At 50.3% G+C, this 22,659-nt stretch overlaps 2 protein-coding genes across 3 annotated transcripts in view; one reads left to right on the forward strand and one right to left on the reverse strand.

The window, feature by feature from the left end:
- Nucleotides 1–22,659, reverse strand: part of PLA2G4E (phospholipase A2 group IVE) — an 83,110-nt gene that overhangs the window by 19,126 nt on the left and 41,325 nt on the right. Inside the window, exons 3-10 of one of the 2 annotated variants that reach the window (XM_045286542.1) lie at nt 13,078–13,214; nt 10,695–10,826; nt 8,541–8,581; nt 6,615–6,657; nt 5,221–5,278; nt 4,098–4,258; nt 3,934–4,023; nt 3,469–3,506 (exon numbers count right to left, since the gene is read on the reverse strand). In XM_045286542.1, the coding sequence (XP_045142477.1) occupies nt 3,469–3,506; nt 3,934–4,023; nt 4,098–4,258; nt 5,221–5,278; nt 6,615–6,657; nt 8,541–8,581; nt 10,695–10,826; nt 13,078–13,214 (700 nt within the window). Of the gene's footprint in view, nt 1–3,468; nt 3,507–3,933; nt 4,024–4,097; nt 4,259–5,211; nt 5,279–6,614; nt 6,658–8,540; nt 8,582–10,694; nt 10,827–13,077; nt 13,215–22,659 lie in introns of both variants that reach the window. The other variant, XM_045286543.1, reaches the window with a different exon arrangement.
- On the forward strand, nt 19–984 carry LOC105979225 (glyceraldehyde-3-phosphate dehydrogenase-like). Its single transcript, XM_013006366.2, has one exon. The coding sequence runs from the start codon at nt 103–105 to the stop codon at nt 982–984; it is 882 nt and encodes a 293-aa protein (XP_012861820.1). The 5' UTR covers nt 19–102.

Raw genomic sequence — 22,659 nt, forward strand, 5'->3', positions numbered from 1 at the left:
GACAGATTTGGCCGCATTGGGCGCCTGGTCTCCAGGACTGCTTTCAATTCTGGCAAAGTGGATATTGTTGCCATCAATGACCCCTTCATTGATCCGAACTACATGGCCTACATGTTCCAGTATTATTCCACCCACGGCAAGTTCAATGGCACTGTCAAGGCTGAGAATGGGAAGCTTATCATCAATGAGAAGGACATCTCCATCTTCCAGGAGCGAGATCCCGCCAACATCAAGCAGGGTGAGGGCGGTACTGAGTACATCGTAGAGTCCACTGGTGTCTTCACCACCACAGAGAAGGCTGGGGCTCACTTGAAGGGCGGTGCCAAAAGGGTGACCATCTCTGCACCTTCTGCTGATGCCCCCATGTTTGTGATGGGCGTGAACCATGAGAAGTATGACAACTCCCTCAAGATTGTCAGCAATGCCTCCTGCACCACCAACTGCTTGGCACCCCTGGCCAAGGTCATCCATGACAATTTTGGCATTGTGGAAGGACTCATGATCACAGACCATGCCATCACTGCCACCCAGAAGACCATGGACAGCCCCTCTGGGAAACTCTGGCGTGATGGTCATGGGGCTGCTCAGAACATCATCCTTGCATCTACTGGCGCTGCCAAGGCTGTGGGCAAGGTTATCCCGGAGCTGAATGGGAGACTGACTGGCATGGCCTTCTGTGTCCCCACCCCCAATGTGTCTGTCGTGGATCTCACCTGCCGTCTGGAGAAAGCTACCAAGTACGATGACATCAAGAAGGTGACGAAGCAGGCGGCCGATGGTCCCCTAAAGGGCATCCTGGACTACACTGAGGACCAGGTTGTCTCCTGTGACTTCAACAGTGACCCCCACTCTTCCACCTTTGATGCTGGGGCTGGCATTGCCCTCAAGGACCACTTTGTCAAGCTCATTTCCTGGGATGACAACAAATTTGGCTACAGAAACAGGGTGGTGGACCTCATGGTCCACACGGCCTCCAAGGAGTAAGAGCCCCCCTGGACCACCAGCCCCAGCAACAGCGCTAGAGGAAGAGAGGCCCTCAGCTGCTGGGGAGTCTTTGCCCCTAATTCAATCCCCCAACACACTGAGAATATTCCATCCAGACCCCCTGAAGGAAGGGGAGGGGCTTAGAGAACTCCACCTTGTCATGTACCATCAATAAATTACACTGTACTCAGAAAAAAAAGAATTGTGTGAGCTCCCTAATAAAACTATTAAAAAAAAGAAAGAAAATAAATAAAACAAAAGTTAAACTTTAAAAAAAAGATGCTAAAAGTTATTAGCCATGAAACCCACTGCTATCCACTTGATTCGGACTCAAAGATCCTACAGGACAGAGTAGAAGGATCCCTAGGGTTTCCAAGAATGAAAATCTCTGTGAGAGCACACAGCTCCATCTTTCTCCCATGGAGTGGCTGGCGGGTTTGAACCTTCAACCTTAGGGTTAGCAGTCCAACACTTAACCCATTATACCACCAGGGCACATGTCTGAAAACTCAGTGCTGTGGAGTTGATGCCAACTCATAGTGACCCTATAAGACAAAGTAGAACTGCCCTTGTGAGACTGGACCCTCTGAGACTGTAACTATTTACGGGAGTAAAAAGCACTGTCTTTCTCTCAGGAAGCACCTGGTGGTTTCGAACTGCTGACCTTGAAGTTAGCAACTCAATGTGTAACCATTAAGCCCCCAGGTCTCCTATAGCCATTCCCCAAAACCAAACCCAAGCCCACTGCCATAAAGTTGCTTCTGATTCATAGTAAGCCTATATAGGGGTTTGAGGCTGTAAATCTTTGCAAGAGCATAGCCTCTTCTTTCTCCTGCAGAGAAGCTGGTAGATTTGAACCATCAACCTTGCAGTCAGCAGTTCAAAACTTACCCAACAGCATCACCAGGGCTCCTTCCTAAAGCATTGGGGAAATGCAAATGAAGCTTACAGTGAGATACAATTTTATACTCACTGGGATGGCTATACTAAAAAATCAAAGCAGACAATGACAAGTTTGGGTAAGAAGATGCAGAGATTAGTACCCTGTGCATTGCTGGTGGGAATGTGAAAGGGTGAAAGTTCTTTGAACACAGTCTGGAAGTTGCTCACAAAGTTAAACAGGAAGCTGCCACATGACTTAGCAGTTCCACTTAATACCCAAGACAATGGAAAGCATGCCGGAATAAAACCTGTACTCAAATGTCCCCAGCAGCATTAGTGATAGTCAAAATGTAGAAACAACTCAGGTGTGTATCAATGATGAAGAGAGAAACAAAGGTCTATCTTTGGTCTGTCTACACAGTGGACTATTATTCATCCATCAAAAAGAACGAGGTGTGTGTACGCTCTAACGTGGGTGAAACAAGAAAGGAAACAGACAACAAACTCGTTACTATCAAATTGATTCTGATTCACTGTGGCCCTAAGTATTACCGAGTAGGACTGCTCTACAGGGTTTTCTTGGCTATAATTTTCATGGAGGCAGGTTGCCAGGCCTTTCTTCCTCAGTGCCATGGGTAGATTCAAACTGTGAATCTTTAGGTGAGTCAGTGAACACCACCCAGGGACCTGAGTCAGTGAGAAAGACCATCGACTGTACAGTTCCACATATATGAAATGTCCAGAACAGACTGACCCATGAGACCGAAGAGGGATGCATGGTTGTCTAGGACTGGGGGAGTCAGAGGATCATGGGGAGCAACTCATAGGTATGGGGTTTCTTGGGGCGGTGATGACAATATTCTCAAATCTGGAAGTGGTGATAGTTGCACAAACTTGTGACTAACCTAAAAACCACTGAGCAGTACACTCTGAGGGGGTAAATTTTATGCTATGTGAACTATATCTCCATAAAATATTATTTAAGACAATTATAAGTGGCAGCCCTCAAACCCAGGCCGGACACCAGAGTCTGTAATGGTAGTTTCTAAGACTCCATGCCTGGCTTGAAGAAAGAGCTACAAAGATGCCTAAGGAGGAGGAGGCTCAGTGTTGGGCCAGGTCTGCTGGTCTTTATGCTCAGAGCCATAGAGAACAACGGTAACCATATAACTATAAGTCTATTGCTAATGTCGCTTCTTCACCAGAACCCTTGTCCCTAGGCTTGTTCTGGCAGTAGAAGCAGCACCAGCAGGAACCACTGATTGTGGGCCAAAGAGAGGTATCCAAGCAGTCGGCGGGGGGAGGATGAAGGGACAGGGGTGCTGGCTAAGGCCTCTGTTGCCCAACTACTTCATGCCCCTTCTCCTGGGGCTCTGTCACATGACCCTCTGTGGGCTCAGCCCAGGACCCAAGGCCCTACGGAAGGATGCAAGCTTGAGGTGGGGTGAGAAAGATTGCTAAAGCTTCTCTTCCTTTCTCTCCTCACCACTGGTGAGAGGGGAGGGCCTAGGGCCCGGCTATTGGGTTGGTGGGTTTCAGGCAGCCAGGTAGGGATGTAGAGTGGGGGGAGTTATGGGTAGGTTAGGCTAGAGGGTACTTTACCAGTCTGTAGACTTCATATGTAATTCACAGTCCTCACCCTGGAGACCGAGAGATGAAAGGTTGGTCAGGGGTGAGAATTCAGAGCTGAACGATCCCCACTAAACACCTGGAGACTCACCACCTCGTCCACCTTCTGATTGCATTCTGCCCGCACGCATGCTCCCATGCTGCATGCATGCATGTACATACATGTATGTGCCTGTAGACATGTGTGTGTGCACACACTTCACTCCCCTGTGCATCACCCAGCCCACCCTCCTCAGTGCAGCACCCTCTCCCTTGCCCAGCTCCACACTGCAACTCTCAGCCCCCTACCCCCGTACCACCCAAGACTACTCCCTTGTCCTGCCCAAGAGAGATCCCCATGAACCACCTTCCCCACGTGCCCCCTCGAGATGTCCCCACCCCTGTCTAGGAGCTCCAGACCAAACTGCTCAGGGCCCCTTGGCAGAGCCAAGCCCTCACCACAGGCAGGGTCAGAGGCTGGCCGCTGGGAAGGCCATCCAGGGGCTGGCAGAAGGGGCCGGTCCTCTGGTGCAAGCGGCAGCAGCAGAGCTGGAAGGATGGGCGGGTGTGAGAGGGGCCCTGCCTGCCAGGGCCCCTCACACCCTCCATGCTGTGGCTCATACCCCACAGCACCCAGGCCTCTTGGGCTGCTCTGCGTGCAGCTGGGACCGGAAGAACGTGGGGTAGTGGAAGCAGGCAGGGTGTGGGCAGCAGGGCTTCAGGCAGGGGGAGATGCACTGGGTGTGTTCAAAGGACTCGGTCACTGTCACCAAGAGGTCTTTCTCTGGAAGAGAGGACAGGAGGCTGAGGACCAAGGGGCCAGGCACCAGGTAGCCGCTACCCCAGCCCCAGCTTGATGCAGCAAAGAGTCTAGCTGGAGGTGCCCAGGAGAGGGGCTTCAAGTCACCCGGGGCCTGGTTAAAACACTGACAACCAGCCCTCACCCCTACAACAGCAGTTCTCAACCTGTGGGTCGCAACGCTTTTGGGGGTTGAGCAACCCTTTCATGGGGGTTGCCTGATACAAAACAGTAGCAAAATTACAGTGATGAAGTAGCAGCGAAAATAATTCTATGGTTGCGGGGGAGGGGGGTCATTACAACATGAGGAATTATATGAAAGGATCGCGGCATTAGGAAGGTTGAGAACCACTGCCCTAGAGACTCTCCTTCCGTCGGTCGGGCCCGGCCCAGGAGTCTGCATTTTAACCAGGCGGCATGTCTAGAAAACCCCTGCGACACAGAGGCGTCCTCTGCTCTTCTGCTGGGACCAGGCTGGCACCCTTGCAAGGCTGAGGGGTAGCGGGCTGGGGAGGCTCAGATGTGTGATTTTCTCTTAAGTCCCTTCCAGGTAGGAAATGCTACAGGTTCTATGAACTGGCTAGAGGACAGGACAGGTTAGAAGGGTCCTGAGCATTGTCAGTGCCCACCCACCCCAGGTGCTGGCCACTGCACTGGACTCGAGGGTCCCTGGGCCTGGCTGGGGGTGAGGCACAGACCCCGAGTGGCTGAGCGGGCAGTGCTGTGCTGGGCCACTGACCCGGGCCCAGGGCACTGACCAGGCCTGGGGAGCTCCAGGGTTCTAGTGCCCGGAGCAGACTGAGGGGACGGGACTTGATGAGCCCTGAGGGTGAGGAGATACTGAGAAATCCTGAACTAGAAAGGGCCTGGATGGGCCAACTGCTGGTTGTTAGCAGGGTTTGGAAGTCCCCCAACAGGCAGAGAGGCACCCCACTCACTTCTCCCACCCTTCCTCCGACGACGCCTGGCTTCTGCGTGCACCTCCAAGCAGGAGATTTGTCGGGCCTGTAACAGAGAGAGGGAGAGGCACGGAGACTGAGCGCAGGCGGGCCCCTACTTCTGCCAGCCTACAAAGAGGCGATGAAGCATCAGGGGACACAGCCAGCAACAGTCTGACTCTGGGGTGACTCCAGGAGACACTGGGGCGGTGGCCACATTTTCAGAACCCAAATAAGGCACGCCGTCTCCCCTTACTCTCAAAAGCTCCCTGCCATCAAGCCGATTCGGACTCACAGCGGCCCTGTGGGGCAGGGTAGAACTAACTGCTCCCACGGGTGTCTGAGATGGTAACTCTCTACAGGAATAGAGAGCTTCCTCTTTCTTCCATGGAGCAGCTGGTGGTTTCGAACAGCAGACCTTTCGGTTGGCAGCCCAACAGATAACCAACTCTGCCACCAGGGCTCCCGTGGCCATCTCACTAGGAGATCGAGTATCTGAAAATGAAGCTGGTCCTGCGATGAAGGATCGACAGTCACCGTTGGCCAGCTTTTTGCATTTGAGCCCCAATCTGGCTCCGCAGTGTCTCCATCGGTGTCAGAGTAGAACTGTGCTCCGCAGGGTTCCCAATGCTGGGTTTCAGAGGTCGATCGCGAAGCCTTTCTTCTCAGGCTGGGTAGAAGCTTTGTGAAACCTTGGACCACCCAGGACCTCCCGCCACTTGCTCCAAAATTCCAAACCACCCTCCCTACCCCGTCCCATCCCCACAAACTCCCAGAGGCTCTGATTTGGGGAGAAGGGGCTCTGGGAGAGGCATGGGGGTGTACTTAACTGAAATAGCTGCACTCACAGCTGAATGGCAAACATCTTTTTATACACAAAGTGCTTAGGGGTTGTTGGGTGCTGGGCTGAGTCTGGGAGGAGGTGCCCTCTCATGAGCGCTTTTACTGGGAGGTTCCCAATAAGAATCAGGAGATGTGGTAGTGTAGTGGTTACTTGTTGGGCTGAACACCATAAGGTCAGCAGTTCAAAACCACCAGTCCCTCCTCAAGAGAAAGATGGGGCTTTCTACCCTGGTTAGGAGTTACAGTCTGGAAACTCAGGGGCAGTTCTAGCCTGCCCTATAGCATAGGAGTCAGCATCAACTCGACGGCAGGGAGTTTGACTTTTGGATCCCAAGAAGAGGATTCATCTTAGTGGGGGCATGGGAATCCAGGTCAAGGTGATTGCCCAGCTGCCTCCTCCCCGGGTGCAGGAGCCCAGGCTGCTGCCTCCATCCCTGTTTACAGCCCATTTGTCTGATTTCAGTGTGCCTGACGGGGGGAGGACAGAGGTCCAAGCTGTCACCCCTGAGAAACAGCAGCCAGATGTGACCTCAGCTATGGGGACCCAGAAGGACAGTTACCACCAGAACGCCATTGGTGATGAGGCTCTCACGCGCAGAGAAACTGAAAAAGAAAATGCAAATCCCCGGTCAGTGACCCCAGCCTCCACTGACTTCTCATAAACCGAAGGTGGGACAGTGGCGGTGCCTCTAGCTTTCTTGCTCCTCGGGTCAAAGATTGGCTTATGGACTTGTGGGCCATCAAGGAGAAAACCAGGACACATTTGAGATAGACTGCCCAGGAGAAACAAACCAAAACAAAACGAACTGACACCGAGTCAATTCTGACTCATAGTGACCCCCTATAGGACAGAGTAGAACTGCCAACTCTTTACAGGAATAGAAAGCTCACCTTTTTTCCTGAGGAGGGGATGGTAGTCTCAAACTGATGACCTTGGGGTAAGCAGCCCAACACATAACCACTACACCACCAGAACTCCCTTGGGAGAAGTACAGCCAGGGTGCTCCTTAGAGGTCCAAATGGCAAGACTTTGTGTCATGCACCTTGGACTCACTATCAGAGGAGAGATCATCCCTGGAGGAGGGCATCGTGCTTGGTAAAGTGGAGCGACAACCAAAAAGAGGAAGGCCCCGGGCAAGATGAGTCACAGAGTGGCTGCAACAAGGGGTTCCCACAAATTGCAAGGCTGTGCAGGACAGGGCAGTGTTTTGTTCAGTTGTACATTGGGTCGCTGTGAATCGGAAATGGACTAGGCAACAACAACCATATTTAGGGAAAAATGTGTAGGTAGAAGGGGCAGAAGTGTCTCTCTTTTTTTTCCTCCTTCTCGCTCTCTCTGTCTTTATTTTGGATAATTGTTCTTTCTGTCCTGGAGTTAAAAGGCTTCAAGAAATGGTTGGAGACCACCCGTTAGAGCAGACTGTAATAGTTCTAACAGAAACCGCCCACTGCCCCTCAGACTGTATGCCTGTGACAAACTGCTGGCGGAGGCCAGCTGGAATACGGCGGCAGCCAGCGAGGGGCCTGCCAGCGTTGGAGGTTTGCTGTCCTTGTGCTAGGCATGACAGTTAGCCCTGGGGAGTCCATGGGCACCCTCACCAGAAGCGAGCCCCAAAGCGTGTGTGAGATTGTGCATCTTCCTGGAAGTGAACAGCCTCCTTACTTCCGTGGGGTGGCAGGTGGTTTCACAGCCCAACGCTCCCCCGCTGTGCCACGGGGGGGGGGGGGGGGGGGGGGGGGGGGCCGAAACAAACTTGCTGAGTTTGTCAGTCAGTAGTGGATGGGAAAGGAGGTGTCTCCAGTCATTGCGAGAGCCTCTTGACGTGAGATGCTCCTAGTGGATTTGACAGCCTTTCGGTTCCATCTCGTACCTTGCAGCCTCCCAGCCCCAGGGCAGTGGGAGCACAGGGCTGCCTGGGTGAAGCCAGTGGCCCAATCACAAGGCACACTGTGTGCTGGGGCAGTGTGGAGGGCTTCCCATCCTCCCTCCTCTCTCCTTCCCATCCTCTGCTTCTGGGACCCGATTCTCCAGCCCCCAACACGGTCATTCCTCTAGGACGCTGATTTTTTTTTTTTTAAATCACATCCGTAGGACGCTGACTTTAACGCCCCAGATGGGCTTGACTTGGCCCAAAGGCAGCTGCCCACAGGCGCAGCCTCTGCCTCAGCCCCAGGTTTGGTCATGTTTGTTCTCACAGTTTGGGGCCCAGGTGAACACACCTCTGAGTCTCCCCAAGGCCCCATCACCATGGTGGCAGAGATTCCCGGCAGCCTCCTCAGCCATCCTGACTGCACATTGTCACCACCTGGGGAAACTTGTCAAGCCATGCTGATATCAGTAAACCTGGATGGCCGGGGGTGCGGCTGAGTGCCCACCATATTTAGAAGTGGAGGAGGGAGGACAGCAGCAAGGTGGGCCCAGCTTAGAACTGCCTGTTCCCAGAAGCTGCTTGGGAGCGAGACCTGTGAGGCTGGGGCCAACTCACCTCTCCTCCAGCAGGAATTCCACCTCCAGCTCTTCCATGCCCTGCAGGGTGGGAAGCGGACAGCTATGAGCTGGGTGTGCACACCTCTGCAGAGTCCTATGGACCGGCCCCTGCCCTTCCTGATTCATCTCTCTACTGTGTTGCAGTGGGGATGGTACTGGGTGGGCATGGGGTGGGGGCGCTGCCCAGGCTCTGGTTGCTCCCTCTGCTCCCTTTGACTAGTCCCCAACCTTTGAATCAGGCAACACCCCTGACAACCCAGGGGAATGTCCTGGGGCAGAGCCAAGCCCCGAGGCCCTCGCACAGCCCCCAGCTTCTGTGGCTTTCCGACCTCCCCAGGGGCTCTGGGGTCTGGGGTCAAGGAGAGATGGGCTCCTTCCTCCAGAAAGCTCAATTCCAACCCACCGCCTCCTTCTCTTTTCTCCACGCCATTTGCTTTGTAGTTTCAGACCAGCCAGGATGTCCCCAGACCTCGATTTCCCCACTGAAAGGCAAGCTACAGGAGGGCATGGGTGTCTGTTCTCAGGGGTGTCCCCAGGGCCTATGCAGCACCGACCCCCTCTTAAAAACAAACAAAACAACTAGTTGCTGACAAGTTTGCTGACTCGTGGCAACCAGGGATGTGCCAGAGTTGACCTGTGCTCCGGAGGGGTTTCAATGGCTGATAGTTTCTGGAGGTGGATCTGTTAGGTAGCTAGAGGCAGAACTAGGGGTGTCCCTCCACATGCCAAAGCCTCCTTCCCCCCTTACAGGAAGTTGGAAGCTGCTTAAGGCTAGAGGGTCTGCTCACATTCAGGTCTTTGAGACAGGAAGCCAGTACACCTGGGTGGGACCCGACCCCATCTAGGCCAGGTGGGCTTAATTCAGCCAATGGAGTCAACCAGTACCATCGACCACGCCTCCCAGCGGAGGACCCTGAAAAGCCAGGATCCGAAGCCCACCAGCCTCCTTTCCAGCTGCTCCTGGGCAGGCTGTGGTTTTTCTCTGTCCTCCGTTTTCCACGTGTGGGTGTGAAGTGCCCTGAGGGGCCTGTGTAGAACCTGAAACTTCTATCCTTTGTAAAAACTCACTTGGGTCACAAAGCAGGCAAAGCCAAGGACCAGGTATTTCTAACCCGAGAAACCTAACAGACCCCCAAGTCTTTCTCCTGAGGTGTCTCAGAATGGACTTGGCCCACCTGTAGACCCTCAAAGATCCGTTGACTGACTATGTGCATAACTAGATCGCTCTCTGGTCCTTTCCATCTCCACTGACTTCCTCTGGTCTGAAGATTTCTGCTCCTTTACCCTCATCCTCCTCCGTGCCCAGGAGCCACCCCAACAGCGGAACCCTGAGGGGAATGTTGGGTCAGGTACCTTCGGAGGACATTAGTAAAAGCCTGCCTGCCCCTGTCTGGCCAAGACGACTAACTTCAAAGGGCCCCAGATCAATGAGCCATCTGCTGGGCATCAGGCAGAAGGATCAAGGCACCACCCAACCTTGGGATTTTTATGGATGGAGGCTGCTTAGAGCCCCTGCAGCTGCAACTCCTTGCCCCTTTAGCTTCTAGCCCCTCCCTTTATTGTTTACCCACCTCTCCCAACCGGCTTAAAGCTCTCCGTCATAGAGTTCAGGGCTGCTCCGTCTCTCTCCCTCTCTCTGCTCTCCCCTCCCTCCCCAGGTCTCTCTCCCTCTCTCTGCTCTCCCCTCCCTCCCCAGCAAGGGACCGTCTTCGCTGACTCCTTGCTGGCATCCTTGACTCTAGTCCAGAAGCGCAGAATAAACTTCCCCTTTTCTTTCTCTCTGGCCTGGCCTCGGTTTATCTTGCGGCGAACTTAATAGGGAAGAAGGGCAGAAAGGGAACCCACAGCCCCGGCCCCTCCGTTTGGTAACCCCAATGGCGTGAGGTGCCTTGGTCATGCTGCCCATGCACCCCGACGACCTTCCTGGGTAGTGAATGTATTGTCTGCAAGGTGCAGAGGAGAAAACAAACACGAAGGCGTCAAGGCTGTCTACAAAGCCACTCTGCTTAGTAACCAGTGCCCCAGGGGATCCGAAGCAAGCCCTGCGGCCTGTTCCTGACTGCCGGGTGCAGGGAGGAGCAGGCCGAGTGGCCTTGGAGGGGTAACCAGCTGCTCCCCATGCCCCGCGGGGGGCCCAGGCACCCGCACCCACCTCTGGGTTGAGCGGGAACTTGACATGGGTTTTCTTTCGGAAGCAGAGCTTGGTGAGGTCATAGAGAACAGTCAAGAGATGGTCGTCTGCTGTCACCTGGTCTTCATCGCAAACACTCAGCTCCAAAACGTTCTGGTGGGGGTGGGGATGGGGGGTGAGGGTGGGAGGGTATGGAGATTCATAAGTTTGGTTCCCCTGGCTGCATTGGCCTATTTCCAAGACACACCGAGTGCAGAGTGGCAGGTCTGAGGGTTAGGAAACAGGACAGAGGGTCCTGCTTAGTGGTGGGGGACATTTATCAATGGTTTGAAGGCTTCTGCCCCTCTGACTAGATCATTTTGTCCTTTGACTGCCTTGGCAGGGGCCTGTGCAATTCACCTGAGGGAAGGATGGGCTGGGCAGGCCAGGCTCCAGAGAGGAAGCATGCCTCTCTGGTACTGGAGACCCCAGATCAGGGAAAGCTAAGCCTTGACCCTCTAGGGCCGTGATGTATCAGAGATGGGAAGGGTTCCGATATTATACGTGGAAAGCATGGGGTAAAGTGTTTGCACTCCATCCTAAACGCCGAATGTCAAGAGCGAATGAGGGCAATGGTCTGAGGGGATAGGTACTAGCTCTAAGGCTTCTCGTTCTTGGATACTGGGGGATGTGGGTAGGGCAAAGCTTGCCCTAGAGACCCCTCTCTAGGAGATATAAAATGGTCCTAGGCTTCCCAACTGAATGAGATACATTGACCTTGTTCAATGACTAGAAAATCAAGCGTGCCTCAGAATTGACCCAGGAGCCCTTTAAGGGCCCAGCTGACACTGTTTTTGTTTTTTTCTTATTTTTTAGTTGTGGATCACCTCACGGGAACTTCAGGTCTCAGAGCATGACCCCTGGAAGTCGGCCTGGGCACACATCACATGCAGATTCTGGTGCTGGATCAACCTTCTTGGCATAAAGGTAAACCGTTCTATTAGCAGGGATTAGGACAGCCTGGTTTGGTTAGAGGCTGTACTATAGGTCAACCTGTGCCAGTAGACGCGAGGCGTAACCACTTTGAATGCCTCGACACAAGGTCCCAGTCTCTATCTTGATAGAGAGGCACCCACATCTAGCAACAATTTAGACGAAAGAGCCAGACAGGAAGGAAGGAGGGCAGAGATAAGCAGAGAGAGACAGATATGAGACAGACATATTGCATTGGCAGAGTGGGAGGATGGGCAGGTTGGTAGGAGCATCGGAAGTAGATAGGGAGGATGATAAATAGCAAAGAAGAGGGCAATTAGGCAAGAAGGGCATGGTGGGATGGACAGCGCAGGCTTCCTGGGGGGGGGGTGTCATCTCTTACTGTGGCTCCTCTAGATTGAAGTTGTCAAGGATTGCTTCGTTCACATGTGAAAGTTAGCCATCGACCCAGGAAGACCCAGGAAGAATCCATGCAGCTGAATTATGATGCTGGCAAGGAGTATCGAGATTGTCACAGGTGCCAAAAGAACAAACAAATCGGTCCCGGGAGAAACATAGCCAGCACGCTTCTTAGAGGCAAGGATGGGGGCGGGGGTGGGGTGGGGGGGTAGGCAAGGGTGGGTGTTGTACTTTGGACATGTTTTCAGGAGCGGTACCATGTGTGCCAGACTGGGCAGTGTTTCCTTGTGTTGCACATGGAATTGCTAAGAGCCGGAACCAACTTGATGGTACACAACAACAACAACATCGATGACTGTAACCGTCAGGGCTCTGCAAATAGGGCATGTGGAACACCAATGGAGGGGATTGGCTAGTTTTAGTTGCCACACCCCTGGCTGTAAGCATGTGCCTGTCTTGGGAGGGGAGAAAAATCTCAAGACCACCAGAAGAGTACCTTCACAATCTCTATCTGGAGGCTGAGACCAGAGACTCCAAAGGCTGTGGCATGGAGACTATGGGACAGAGCAGAGAAGTCCGGCTGAGACTAGAGGGCAAGGCAGGGAACCCACGAGACAGACCAGAAGAGGCGCGTGAAAACAATGGGATTGTGAAGCAGGGCAGATGGTGGGCTTCCTGGCCACGGAGGCTGAGGCCACAGGACCATGTAGTTGATGTTGCTGGGTACACCTAAGCGCATGCTGCGTCCAATGACTTCTTCTTACTGTTTACTTATCTTGACTCGTGGTAGCCTGTTCACATCCCTAATAAACCTCTCTAACTGTGAGTTTTGTCTGTGAGTCCAGTGTGGTCTGTGACCACTGCAGTGTGTTATGGAACCCAGCACGGAAGTAGAGTGCTGTGGGAGGAACCGTTGGGAGGAGCTCAAGAAGGGCGAAAGCTGCAGGCATGGCCGCCCTCTGCCTTGTGCCAGGGAAGCCAGGGGTGGTTGGATAGGGGTCTCCATGCAGTTTTTCATACTTCTGTGTCTTACCTTCACTTTGCTTTGGATCTGAAAGTTGAAGGCTTCATTCCACTCTGGGTTTGGGCAGTTGGAGATGGTCTTTGTTCTCAGTTTCTCGTGAGAGGCGGTGGGCAGCCAGAGGCTCACAAAGCAGTCTGTCTGACTCACTGTTCAAGGAAGACGAGGGGAGAAGGGAAAGGTGAGGAACCAACGCAGGTACAGAGAGGAAAGCGTTTGGAGTCAGAAGGGAGCTTCAGATGAAGGTCCTTGTTCAGTGGTTCTCCACCTTCCTAATGCCGTGACTCTTTAACACAGTTCCTCATGTGGTGGTGACCCTCAACCATAACATTATTTTTGTTGCTACTTCATCACTGTAACTTTGTGACTGTTATGAATCAGCCGACCCCAGTGAAAGAGTTGCGACACACAGGTTGAGAACCGCTGTCCTAATTCATGTCCAGATCCTCTCCCAACTCATGGGGAAGAATCGACAGAGGCTTTTGTCTCGCAGGCTACAGAGTTCGCCAACTGGGCTCCAGATCCCAGTAAGCATACTTGCAGACACAGACAACCTTTGACTCTTACTCAGAGCATCCTGGCCCTCTGGACAAACATCTGCTGGTTGTGGACAAGGCAAGGCCACACAGTCTCTCTCCTGCCACATGAAGATCTCGGAGGATGAACTAAGGGAGCCAAGGAAGCCAAAATAGGGCAAACCTTTTCCTCTGGGCCAAGGGGAAAAGGGATTAGGAAGGGGATTCAATCCTCTGTGAGTCAACTAAGAAAGTCCCAGGAGAAGAGAGCTTGTGGGTAGGAGGGCAAGCTATTAAGCAGAAGTGGGGACCACCTTCGACAGATGACTTAATGACTGAAATCCACTGGCCAGACCCTTTGTACCTTTCCTGGTTTTCTAGCATTAACTCTGGGGGCCCAAGCCCCTCATCTCTATGGCCAAGTACCTAAAAAAAAATTCCAAAAAAACAACAACACCCAAACGTGTTGTTGCCGGTAAAGCAGAGGGACGGCGAGATGGCTTGACATGGTGGCTGCAACAAGGGCTCAAACATAGTGACAATTGTTAGGATGACACAGGACCGGGCAGGGTTTCGTTCTGTTGTGCCACAGGGTCGCTGTGAGTTGGAACTGACCTGGTGGCACTCAATGACAACAGGAACAGAGGGGGCACAGGGCTGGCCCCTGGGAATGACTTAGTTTGATGTTGTCAGTGCACCAAAGCTGCCTTCATCAGAGTTGGTAACTGTGGTTTGCATCAAAAACGTCCCCGATTTCTGATTTCATCCCAATGTCTGGTTGATCTTTGAGGGGTCACCATTCATTAAATTGGAATTCCTGGTCCTCCTCCCATTGAATAAAGGTTAAAAGACATCACTCTTTGGATGTCATAATAATCATTTAACCCAGACAAAAAGAATGACCAAAATCCAGCAAACAGAAGAAAATGGTGATGACCTCATGTGGACTTATCTCTCACACCATATATAAAAATCGCCTTGAAATGGGTCAAGGATCTAAGTGTAGGAATGAAAACGATACAACTCTGGAGACAACAAAGGCATGATGCTTCCTGACCTGGTTTAGGACAGGGATGATCAGTATGACACCGAAATCATGAGCAGCAAAAGACCAAGTAGGTAAATTGGTCTTCACCAAATAAGAACTTCTGTACATCAAGGAAGTGAAGAGACAATCCACAGAATGGGAGAAATAGTTGGCAATCATATCTTTGATAAGGGTTTAATATCCAGACTCTATAAAAAAATACCTACCACCCAACATCAACAAGGCAAACCGTGTAATTTAGAGCCAGACAAAGGGCTTGAGTAGATCTTGCTCCAGAAAAGATACACAAATGGCCGAGGAGCCAACGAAAGATGGTCAAGGCCCTGAGTCATCAGAGAAGTGTGAACCAAAGTCACAATGAGACACCACAGCATCCACCCCCAAATTGCCATCATTAATAATAATTATTAATAATAATAATGGATGTTGGCTAGGATGTGGAGAAATTGGAATCCTGGCACATTGTTGATGGGTTGTAAAATGGTGTGGCAATTGTGGAAAATAGAAAAATAATTTGGTTGTTTCTCAGAAAAATTACACATCGAATCACCTGTCACCCAGCAATTCCACTGAGTATGCCATGCTTTGTTATGCATATTTTACTGCAATCGTATCAACATAAAATAATGTGATGACTTCATTCTCTTGATGTCCAACTAGCACGCTCTCACCAGCACTACCACTGCCTTGGTACTGACCGTCACCATCTTCTACCAGGGTCACTGCTGCCAGATGGACTTCTGTCTGCTGACTTGCCCTACTCTAAGCTTTTCTCCCCAGAGAAGCCAAAGGGATCTTTTCAAAACTGTATTGTTGTTGTTTGTGGCCACCAAGTCCATTCTAACTCATGGTAACACCCGTCTATGCAGAGCATAGCTATTCTACAGGATTTTCAAGTTTGTGACCTTTCCAAACAGATCATCTGGCCTGCCTTCCAACGAGTTTCTGGGTGGGTTTGAACTGCCAACCTTTTGACTGCTAGCCAGGCACTTAAGCATGTGTACCATAGGATTGTTAAGATCATTTGACTGCCTGGTTTAACATCCTTTAAAAACCCAAACTCACCACCTTATGCTGACTCATAGCAACCCCTGTGAGTTACTGACATTGTAACTCTTCCCTGCAGTAGAAATCCCCACCTTTCTCCTGAGGAGGGGCTAGTGGTTTCAAACTGCTGACCTTGCAGTTAGCGGCCTAACACATAACCACTACACCACCAGGGTCCATTAACCTCCATCCTTAACGTGGCTCCTCACTGCCCTCAGGAAGGAATCTCAACCTCTCCATTCGGGCTGCCCTGTCCACTTTTCAGTTTCAGCCTCATCTCTCCATCCTCCCCAGTGCACACACACACACGCACACGCACACGCACACGCACACCCACAGCCACACGCTAGATCCTGGTCCAACTCAAATCACTTTGTAGTTCGTAGAAGGCCATGCCATCTTGCCTTCACACCTTTGCACACGCCATGTCTTCTTTCTGCAAGGCCCTTCTCTTTTCCACCCCCCCTCCCCTTCTCCTGAGTAGCTCCTTCAGGGCTCAGAAGGAACCTCCCTTGGGAGGCCTGAGCAGAGCGCATGCCGCACTGCACCGCAGGGCTGACTCTGTGAGCAGGGTGACGGCTGAGTGGCACATAATGGCACTTATTGAGTGGATGACTGGGAAGTCCTAACTTCCTGCTGGAGTCTGTATCAGTATTCCCAGAAACTCTGGGCTGAGCCAGTGCAGATGTAGGTAAGCAGGAGGGCATGTCTAGTTCCTGTCCTGACAGAGTCTCATAGGAACATGCTCAGGCCTCTTGGACCCCACCCTAGCCTTCTCCTCCCCCTGAGCTGGGATCAGCCAGGATCTCCTCAGGTGTATCTCCTGCATAGTCCCAGCATATGGACAGCGACCCTCACCCTCCAACTCTACACCCACTGCTGCACTGGCTTAACATGACCTGGTAGACCCCATAAAGGCTCCTTTCCCTCTAAAATAGCTTTCCTCTAGATACCCATTAAGTAAAATCATCAATTTTAGGCCGATGGCTTAAGTCTCTGGTTAAAATAAAAGTAGTCCTGCAAGAGACAGGCTTGATTCCTTCAAACATGGGTTTGTTTCCAGCTCCTTTGCAGAGATGGGCTTTTGCTTGCTTGTTTTGTTTTGTGCTGTTTGTCTGTCAAAGGTTGGGAAGAAGGAGAGTGCGCCCCAAAGGGGGGACACTGGAAGGGGCCAGGACAGGCTAAGGCAGATGTCCTTAGCTGACCACCTTGGTTGACAATGAAAAGTGGTTAAGCAGCCAAGACCCAATTTCAAGCATTCCGTACACTAAAAGGTTATTTCCTAGGCACTGATGGCTTCTAATCCGTCTTGTTCACGAAGTGACAGGGGACTTGGTCATCTGAATGACATAGCACCTTTCCTGGAATCTGCGTGGCAGGGATGACTCAGTTATCTCTATAGATGTTGAGGACATTGTCTCCCTAATACCTCTGGAGACACCCACTGACTGTGAGAGAATGGTTTGGGTTGTCAATTGTTCCCTCCAAGAGGAATGTCAACTCTCAGTGGCTGAGAGGTTTCTGGGTTTCTGGGCCTGTCTCTCTCCCTGTCCTCGCCCTGGGCTGGGCTAAGTCCACCTCTTTAGCTCTCGCCTTGGGGAGTCATCAAGATTGGGCTCTGTCATCAAAATCGTGGGAGACTCTAGTCCAGCGTGAAGGACTAAACCAGAGAAGGGTTCGCGTTAGAAAAGAACACGTTGGGGTGAGGGTAACCCAGGACCTGAAATCATCAGAATCTTCTTACTAGAGACCCCAGGGAATGCAGTATCCAGCCCAGCCTAAGAGGACATTGGAGTTCAGACACAACTTGGCTGGAGTTGGGGGCCGGCGGGGCTGAGTGAAACACATGAACCACAAGGATGCTCCTGAAGGGGACCGAGTACTTCTCAAAGGCAACCTGGGGGGTTGTCAGTGGGGTAGATGGGAAGGGAGAGGGTGACAGAGCCAAACCAAGCCCATTGCTTGGACTTCCTGTTCCCCCTTTGCTTGTGGGACCCACCAGTGGTAGGTATGTCAGGGAGAAGACAGAGGGAAGAAGCCAGACAATGGGGAGACCTGAGCAGCAGGTGCAGGCACGAAAAGCAAGAGGGAGCGTGGAGACGGGACAGACACACCTAAGAAGAGTTGGAGAGGACAAGTCTTGCTGCAGGTGGGTGTCCTCATCCCCAAGGAGGGTGGAGTGAATTCTGCCCAAGAGAGGGTGACACACGTGGGCTGTCCCTGGGCCCTGACCGTCAGCCTCCTCAGATCACCCCACTTCCTTCTGTACACTGGTGGACTGGGTATATCCTGAGAGGTCCCAGGAGAAGTCCCTGACCCTTTGGTTGGCCCCTTGGCAGACACAACTTGGAACTTGCTGGAGCATCTCCTGCCAGCCTGGGACCTGGGCACCTTGCCCTGGCAGGTCTGGTGGGGTATGAATCCCAACCGATTCCTTTGTTTTGGTTGATGCTCCAGGGCTTCTTCAGCCCTGCACACTCTTCCCTGGGTTGCAGGCAGTGACAGATTGTCCAGTGAGTAAGGTAAGCACAGGCTTACTTGTGCTTTTTTCTTTCTTTCTTTAAACCAATCTGTAAATAACACATGTGCAACTGTTCATTACATATCTGATAGGAAGCCCATGCTTACCTTGCTTATTGGGTAATCGGCCCGGATTACAGCAACAGCCTCTTAGGCAGTTTTCCCATCCTCTCTCCACCTCTGTAGGTGCACAATTTGCACCTGTGCCCTCAAGTTATCAAGAGAACCTTTTCATCCCATCACTTAGAAGGCATCCCTCTGGTCCTTCCTCAGCCTGGCACCTGGCTCTCAATGCCGCCCAGCCTCCTACTGGCTCATCCCCTCTACCCAACTCACCAGACCTGGGACCAACTATGACTTCTGCCTTGGACAATGCCTGGCTCCTTCACCACCAGAGGGGCCTCAGGGTGTCGGTCCTCAGGCTGGTGGGAAGAGCTGATGGTGTTTGGGACCTAGGCTGACCCACAGCAGGTGTGAGGACACAGGAGGCATGGACGCTCTCTCTCTTAGGGAACCCCCTCCCCAAGAGTAGCCTCACCTTCTTACCTCTCAGACTCCAGCCCTCCATAAAGCTGCCTTGGTCGTACCCCAGCTTCTTCCCCACGGATTCTGTTGTGACCAGATTAGTATGACACTGTCTGTGGTTCATACCCTCTTTGGACACAGAGGTCTCCTCCTGAGTTGTGGGCACCCCGTATTGTGGCTTTCTTATCTTCTCCGCCCCCTTAGGCTCTCCCCAGTGCTGCTGAGTCAAGCTTGGAGTCTCTGGGAGGCCCTGTGTGTTATAGAACAGAGCTGCTCCGTAGGGTTTTCTTCGTCATCATCTTTACAGAGGAGCCTTGGTGGTGCCATGATCACGTGGCCAGCTTTAGTGGAAGGGTCGGTGGTTTGAATGCACCAATGGCTCCTCAGGAGCAAGATGCGACCGTTCATTGCCTTAAAGATGGGCATCCTTGGAAACCCTGCGGGGTGGATCCACTATGTCCTGCAGGATCTGGAGGAGTCTGAATTAACTGCCTCAACGGCAACAGAATTTCATTCTCTATAGCAGCCCATCTCCAGCCCTTTTCTCCATGGCAACCCTGGGTGTGCTCAAACCACCAACCTTTAGGTGAACAGTTGAGCACATACCTTCTGTGCCACGTGGAAACTTTTTAATTCCGTGGTGAGGGCAATGGAAATATAGAAGAGCTTTGGGGAACGCTGGTGGCTGTTGGATCATTCCTACGCAGCCACAGAGTGAGAACAGCCACACAGCCTCCAGACATGGACTCCACAGAGAAGAAGAGCCACAGGACTGTTTCCTACTTAGGGGTCAAGCAAGTGGATGCAACATGGGGAGGGGTTTTGTGTTTTTGTTTTTAACTTTCTCCTAATAACTCCTCATAAGTCCCTGTGAATATCCTGTGTCCTTTCAGAAAAATATATCATGGTTACTCTTTTGGGGAACCAGCAAAACAAGTCACTGTAATCTGAGCTGACCTCTCTGACTTAAATTTAACAAGGCCACCAGATCCCCTTGGAAACCACTGTTTTGTTTATTTACTATCTGTTTATCTTTTGTATGTCTACCTTGTTATTATCTGTTTACCAATATATCTGGTTATGTTACTATCTCTGTATCTATGTGTTACTATGTATCTTTTTCCACCGTGTGTGTGTGTGTGTGTGTGTGTGTGTGTGTGTGTGTCTTTTTCTTCCTTCACATCTTTCTCAGTGTTCCTCCCCACTCTCCCTGTAAGCTAGCCTCCCTAAAGCCATCAAAGTCTACCTCTTTTGGTGTGAAAACCATTTGTCTTGATTTTTCTTTTATAGTGCTGGTCTCAGCTAGTAGTTATCTTTGTGGGATTAACTGATTTTGCTGAACATACTGTCTTCCAAATCCACCCATTTCCTGAGGCGTTTGACAGTTCCATCACTGATCTTTGAGGAGGCATAATATTCCATCGGATGAAAGCACCAAAGCTCATTTACCCACTCCTCCACAGACACGTACTTTGTTCACTGCCATTCTTTCGCTATGTGGATAGTGCTGCTATAAACATGGGTGGGCACACATCTGTTTGTGTTTTGTTTCTTATTTCTTTGGGGTGTGTACTGAGTAGAGAGATCACTGGGGCATACGGTACTTATTTCGCCTTTCTTTAAGGAAGCACCATACTGGCTTACTGTAGAGGTTGTACAATTTTGCAATTCCACCGGCAATGTATGAGGGTTCCAATCTTTCCACATCGTCTCCAGCACTTGCCATTTTCTGGTTTGTTTTGTTTTTTAATTTTGTTGTTAGAGCCAGTGTGAGGTGGTATCTCATTGTTGTTTTAATTTTCATTTCTCTCATAAGTAGTGGGCTCGAGAATTTCTTCCTATGATGATTAGCCGCCTGTGTTATCTTTGATGAATTGTCCATTTATGTCTTCTGTCCATTTGTATTGGATCACTCATGTTTACTTACTGAGTTGTTGTAGTTTCTCTATAAATTTTAGAGACTAGCTCTTTATTCAACATATCATTGTTACAGATGTTTCCCGATCTGTGTGTTCTCTTTGTACTCTTTTGATGAAGTCTTTTCATGTGCATAAATGTATTTTTTAGGAGGTCCCACTCCTGCATTGTGTTTTCTGTAGTATGGGCATTTTGAATTATGTTTTGTGGTATGTTTATTTATGCCTTGTATTAGACCCCATAAGTTTGCCCCGATTTTTCATTGATGACCTTTCTAGTTTTAGGGTTTACATTTGGGTCTTTAGACCATCTAGAGTTCATGTTTGCATATGGTATGAGGTATGGGTCCTGTTTCATTCATTGGCAAATGGAGATCCAATTTTGCCAGTACCATATGTGCAAATTTGTTTTAGCTCATTCTAAAAAAACATGTGTCTGTATATGCTTAGTTTTATTTCTGGGTTCTCTATTCTGATCCATTGCTCTACATATCTATTGTTGTACCAATACTAAGCTTTCTTTTTTAATTGACAGCTATATTGACATATACTCCACATATACAATTCAACGGTTTAGACACATTGAAAGGAGCCGTGTACCATCACCACAATCAATGTTAGACCACCAACATCATTCTTGTACTCATTGTTATTACTGTATATACTCGTGGATAAGCCAGGTGTTTCAGCACATTTTTAATGCAGTTTTTGTGGTAAAATCAGGTGCCTTGGCTGACATGTGGGTTGGCTTATACTCGAGTATAAGCGGTAACTCCTCATTTCCCCACAACCTCTCCCACCATAAACCTAAGAAATGATTAATCCAGTTACAGGCTTTAAGATTTACCTCTCCTGGGTTTCATATAAAGAAAAACAGAACAACAACAGTAAATTAAAACCCCAACAACAATAAAACAGAAAAAGACCTCAAGCAAAAAATAAGAAACATTAGAACAATTTTTAAATGGATCAAAAGGGAGAACAAATGATAAGTTACCGTATATACTTGAGTATAAGCCAACCTGAATATAAGCCGACGCACCTAATTTTACCACAAAGACTGCATTAAAAATGTGCTGAAAAACTCAGCTTATACACGAGTATATAGGTATTAAGTTCTAACCTAATTATACCTGCATTAATCCACTTCCCAATGCACTCTGTCTGATAGCAGGGCTATTCACACCCCTGGCCATTGGTCAGAGAGGGTTCTCTGGAGGGTTAATCCACATGGGGACCCTGAAAATGAATCTTGGGCTTCCATTGTCATCCATAGCCTTCTACAAACCAGGTGCTCAGAATTTAAGGTTCTAATACAGTTCCCTCCTCAGGTCTTGGATTTTATTATTTACAGTGTTTGGCTCACACAGGCTGGCTTGTCTCTTCCATGTGGACTTAGCTGACACCTCACTTAGATGGCTGCTTGTTGTAAAGATAAAGCCTTTAAAACCTTAATAGCTCAGTGGTTATAGATTGGGCTGATAACTGCAAGGTCTGCAGTTTAAAACCAACAGCTGCTCCCTGGGGAAAGATGTGGTTTCCTACTCCCTTAAGGAGCGACAGTCTTGGAAACCCACAGGGGAAGTTCTACCCTGCTTTACAGGATCCGAAGGAGTCAGAATCTACTCGATAGCAGTGAGTTTGGTTTTTTGGCTTCTAAAACCCCAAACACTATTCTTTCTGATACCCATAATCTAATTGAACCAATTGTTCTTAGAGCAGGGCTACAATTAAGTGTAAACTCAAAGTTCATTCACATATCTATGTGTTTTGACTATTATGCTGTTTTGACTACTGTGACTAGGTAATATTTTTTGGAATCAGGGAGACAAAGGTCTCCTTTTTTTTTTTTTTTTTAGTAGTGTTTTGCTGATCCTGGGTTTCTTTCCTTTCTATATAATTTAGCAATTAGTTTTTTCCATTTCATTGAAGAATAATCCTGGGATTTGGATCAGAATTGCAATACATGTATAGATTGCTTTAGATAATAGTGACATTTTTACACCATAAAATCTTCCTATCC

The sequence above is a fragment of the Echinops telfairi genome, unplaced genomic scaffold, assembly GCF_000313985.2.
Source record: "Echinops telfairi isolate 266 unplaced genomic scaffold, ASM31398v2 ScPeMD7_8;HRSCAF=38, whole genome shotgun sequence".
NCBI lineage: Eukaryota > Metazoa > Chordata > Mammalia > Afrosoricida > Tenrecidae > Echinops > Echinops telfairi.

What these genes read in the sequence shown, in the direction of transcription:
- LOC105979225 (XM_013006366.2), top strand. Translation starts at nt 103, where the DNA reads ATGGCCTACATGTTCCAGTATTATTCCACCCACGGCAAGTTCAATGGC.